This window comes from Egretta garzetta, unplaced genomic scaffold, assembly GCF_000687185.1.
Source record: "Egretta garzetta isolate BGI_Z169 unplaced genomic scaffold, ASM68718v1 scaffold250, whole genome shotgun sequence".
Classification (NCBI taxonomy): Eukaryota; Metazoa; Chordata; class Aves; order Pelecaniformes; family Ardeidae; genus Egretta; species Egretta garzetta.
The window spans coordinates 33,822-38,302 of NW_009258294.1; the positions used below are offsets into that span (position 1 = coordinate 33,822).

General features: G+C 39.8%; 1 protein-coding gene across 1 annotated transcript in view; it reads right to left on the reverse strand.

The window, feature by feature from the left end:
- The window catches only part of PLGRKT (plasminogen receptor with a C-terminal lysine), a 27,382-nt gene extending 22,998 nt beyond the window's left edge, over positions 1–4,384 (reverse strand). The window contains exon 1 of the mRNA XM_009638170.2: positions 4,304–4,384. Within this exon, the coding sequence (XP_009636465.1) occupies positions 4,304–4,384 (81 nt within the window). The remainder of the gene's footprint in view (positions 1–4,303) is intronic.
- Between the last annotated feature and the right edge of the window lie 97 nt (positions 4,385–4,481).

Here is a 4,481-nt window from a genome sequence, read left to right on the forward strand (position 1 = left end):
CCTTCCCATTTTGGTCATCCCAAGCAAAAAAAAAAAAAAAAAAAAAGAAAAAAAAAAGAGTGATGCAACAAAACTATAAACTAGTCATCAACTCAGATCTTATTATTAACAATGTTGCAAGATAACATATGAAAGAATAAAAAAGGTAGTCATTAAAGGACTCTGTGTAGCACCAATTCTTTGTGGAGTTCCAATGAAAAATTTCTTCTCATTAACAAAAACACTTTATACATTGAGATATAACTGAAATCAGTTACATTTCAAATGCTATGAGGACTTAAATTTTTTGCTTTCATAGACTGGAAAGCACTGTTTACTGTGCAGCATTATTCCCACATACATCAAGGTATTTTAATGTCATTCAACTCTCATAATACCACTGGAAAAATAATCCCCAAAACCCTTTTAAAAAACATCTCAGCCTCCTGCTCTGAAGGGTTACCTTTTGTGTAGTTTGCTGACTACTTACAGACAGACTATATACAGGGAACTTGGGAATTGACTTGGTTTCCCCTGTGTAGAGTTTCCCAAGCAAAGCAAGAAAAAACAACTTTTTAGAGTCCAAAGCAGTATTACCTCTATAAAAATAACATCAGGGCATAAACTAAAATCTAACCTGGTGGGGATGAGGAGGGAACGGCATAGTACTGAGTCGGTGGGGTTCCATTCACAACAAAAGAAGGCATTTTTGATTCTTCTACATGCATGAGAAGGCTTGGCAAAAATTTCACAGGAGAGAGCTTAGGCTTTTTTATGTCTATACCCTAAAGTAAAAATCTTTAGTTGCACTTAGAATGTCTTTTACACATCAGCATAGAAATATTCTTCTGTAGCGCAAAGTTAATTTAGTAAGCTTTGTTCTATGTAGTCCTAGAATTGAATTCATTAAGAAATTAAATTTAAAATTTTAATCTGCACTGTGCCATGACCTTCTAGAATGATTTTGCTTCTCATCACTTTAAATAACACTGCACAGAGTATACAAGGTTGTTTTAATATTTTTTAAATTATTTGAAGACAATGTACTTATATTATGCACTAATCATACTTAAGCCTGTCTCATCACAATAAAGTCTTCAGCAACATTCAAAGGTGGTGAATTCAGCCAATTTCCTATGAAGAGACCCACCTGTTGGTCAAGGAATGTCACTATCTAGAAATACCAAATAAGAAAAGTTAACACTTAAAGTGAACAATCAGCCACAAATACTACTGCATTCTTAGTTGCCAGTTTCAAAATATGTATCTTTTTCCAGGTTGCCTTGTACATCTGAAAATGTCTTTCTTAGTAAACAGTTATTGGAATAGCTTTTTCAACAACATTTGGGTTGTTGAAAAAGATGGTGAGGAATAAAAGTCTAACCAGAACAAAACGTACAGAACATAGCACTTCAACAAAAGAAATTAAGAAATTCCTGCTTTTCATTGTGTTAAGAGCACCCACATAGCTCATGAAAATAAATAATCTGCTATAAACGCTCTGAGACCTGGAACCTCCTCTTACCCATTCAGCCACACTAAAAGCACTTAGCAAGGCCATATGCCAGGCTTGACCTGTAGATCTGATATATTAAGTGTTTGGAAAGAATTTTGCAAGTTACTCTTTAAGGAGCAGGCTCATGATAAAAGTGAAGCCTCAACAAACTTCTACCATAAACAGACTCCACTTGATTCAGACTGCTATTTCATTCTGGAGCCATACCAAGACAATACAAACAACTGGCAAGTCCTTCAGCATCAGGGCAAAATGACAATTCAGTTTTTATTATTCTTCCAAAAAGTGTTAAGACAAAATTTACAAGGCCACAATCCCTTCTTTTCAGAGTTATCCCAAGAAGTGTATAAAGAAAAAAAATGTGCACGCAACTTTACAACATCTTTTAGCGTTCTCTTATTCTGATGTAAAGATGGTTTTGGTGTCCAGCACACATCAGAGTGACTCTAAAACTGACTGAGCCTTAGCATGCACTAAGGCTTGGGATTTGGAGGGGTCTTTATCAACTTCTGTCATGTTACTCACCTTCCTATTTTTGCAGCGGTCTCCTTGCAACCTACAATCCTCCACAGAGGGTAAGTCAATGACTGAACAGTTTTGTATCTTCTCTCCGTTCAGAGGAGAGCATATACCTAACTTTTTTTTACTTTAAAAAAAGAAGTGTTCTGTCATGGAAACTGATAGCACAAAAAATCCCATTCCAAACAATTTACAGTAACTTTATGACTCCTCCTCATCTACAAGGCACAGGAGAAGCCTTCACAGATTCTGACTGTCAGCAACAGCTCCTGTGTCTTGCTCCAGGTCAACCCAAAGACTTACTAGTTCATTTCTGAGCAGTGTCACACCATCATTGCTAGCAGGGAGGGCATTCTAGGAGAAACAATTTTGATGACTTATTGATCCACACCAGTTGACTTGGAGTAACAATAGTACCCTATTCCCTCAACATTGTGATAATGGGGTGCTCCAAAGGACATTCAGAAGCTACAGAAAGCTCCAAGAGGTTTCAATTCCACACGCCATTTTGGGGTAGATTACTCACATATGGAAAAGACAAGTGGCAGTCTTTTCTTCTTCTCTACACAGCTCAGAGCAGAGCTATTTTCTTCCATCCCCTTATGACACAAAATTTAGTCCTCCCCTTGCCCCCACTACAGCTTTCGCATCTGACATAACTGCCTACTTTATGCATTTTTAAAAGATGCAGGTATGCCTGCAAACAGTACAAATCAGATATGATCAGGCATTTGTAGTGTTAGAAAGAAATCTACTACATTAACTATTACTATTGTCAAAAGGAGGAAATACAACACAGGCAGAGTTCCTAAAGAGCAACTTACAAAAATCTTGTATGCAATCTTCAATGGGCTTTTTTGTAACTGTCCTCAAAGAAGTTAATTTTTGATGTTAGCCTGAACACTTGGGCTAGAACTAGAGTCGTAGGGCATGTGGGGTCAAGAGGCCAAAGACTGTTTGCCATTCAAAGCCTGCAGCACCCCACAAATGCTAGCCTGAATTCAAGCTGTTTCCTCAACTCTGCCTTTCAGTCTGCACAGCAGAGGAGGTGATCATGAAACAAGCTTCCACTTTAATTTCATCATCATTCTCTCGAACTGGAAACCTTCCCGTCATTTGGATTTCCAAACACTTTGGGAGTGGGAGGAGCCCCTCCATATAGGAGAAAAAAAATCAAAACAGATTCCTTGTACATAAAACTTGTGGTTGCATCTGAGAAACATAAAACCCAGCACAGACAGAAAATAGTGTTTACAAGCCTTGTGAAAAGTTGTTTTTCTTTAAACAGTTAAGAGCGATTCAGTATTTTATTCTATCATCTTTCCTTATGCTATCCTTCTCCTTCTTAGCCACATTTCCAGGGTCACCTCCAGAGTTCAGTTTGCCTGTGATCCTACAAAGCCTACTAGCTGCATGCTGCTTTGAAAACTAGAATATGCCATCTACTGGCAACTTAATAAATTGGAAGTTCAACCATCACTACTTCAAACATTTTAAATTTACCTGTATTCAATTTAAATGCAAACCTAAAGGGACAAACTCCAGCTAAGTCCTTCAGATTGCATGGTAGCATTTAGTATATAAACAAGTTACAGATCATAAGGTACCCAAGAGCAAATCAGAAAGCTGTAACAAGCGCTACACTGCAAGTTCCATTCAGCACAACTTTCTGCACCTTAGACCAACTGGTTTGCCTTCTCTTTCTCTGCTGCTATTTTATTACCTTATGAGAGGGAATAAACAATCCCCTATGCCCTATTTAGTCGAGGGTTTCTACAACAATGAACAGCTGTGTAGTGCCCTCCTAGTAAGGTGGAATAACTGCAGTTACTTAATTGAATCTAAAGAACGAGTTGATTGAATGATTTTGTATAGTGGAAGAGTTGAAACATATTTAACTCACGCATTTTAAGCGAATAGTATCTGTGTTTTAGTAACTGTGCTGTTGATGATTCGCTTTAACATACACATGTTGTTTAACACTGGAGTAGCCCGGTTGTGCTCCAGGGGACTGTTCAAGGTAGGTTTCCACGCTGGCTACCATAAGGACAGTTTGTACCTCTACAACTTTTTAACATGGACTTGTGAGGAAGCTGCTAGATCCAGAGAATTCAGCTTTACACAACTGAACCACCTGCATTAGATGATCACACAGGAATCAGCAGAGTCTGCCAAGGGAGCACCTTCAACCCTGGGAGGAGGGCAAACCTCAGCTGGGCAAGCCCAGCTCCGTGCGGACAGCGGGCCGTGGGTGACCTTCCTCCACACCGCCGCCGGCCAACGCGTTACCTGAAGCCGTGAGTTCATGAGCATGAACTCCTGCTGAGCCTTCAGGCTGTCGTTCACGGACTTGGAGAAGACGAACCCCATCGTGCCCTGCAGCGCAGAAGAGACAGGCAGGTGAGGCCGGCGCGGCGGCAAAGGCGGGCGGTACCACAGGAAGCCCTCCTCGGCCTCGCCCGCCTCC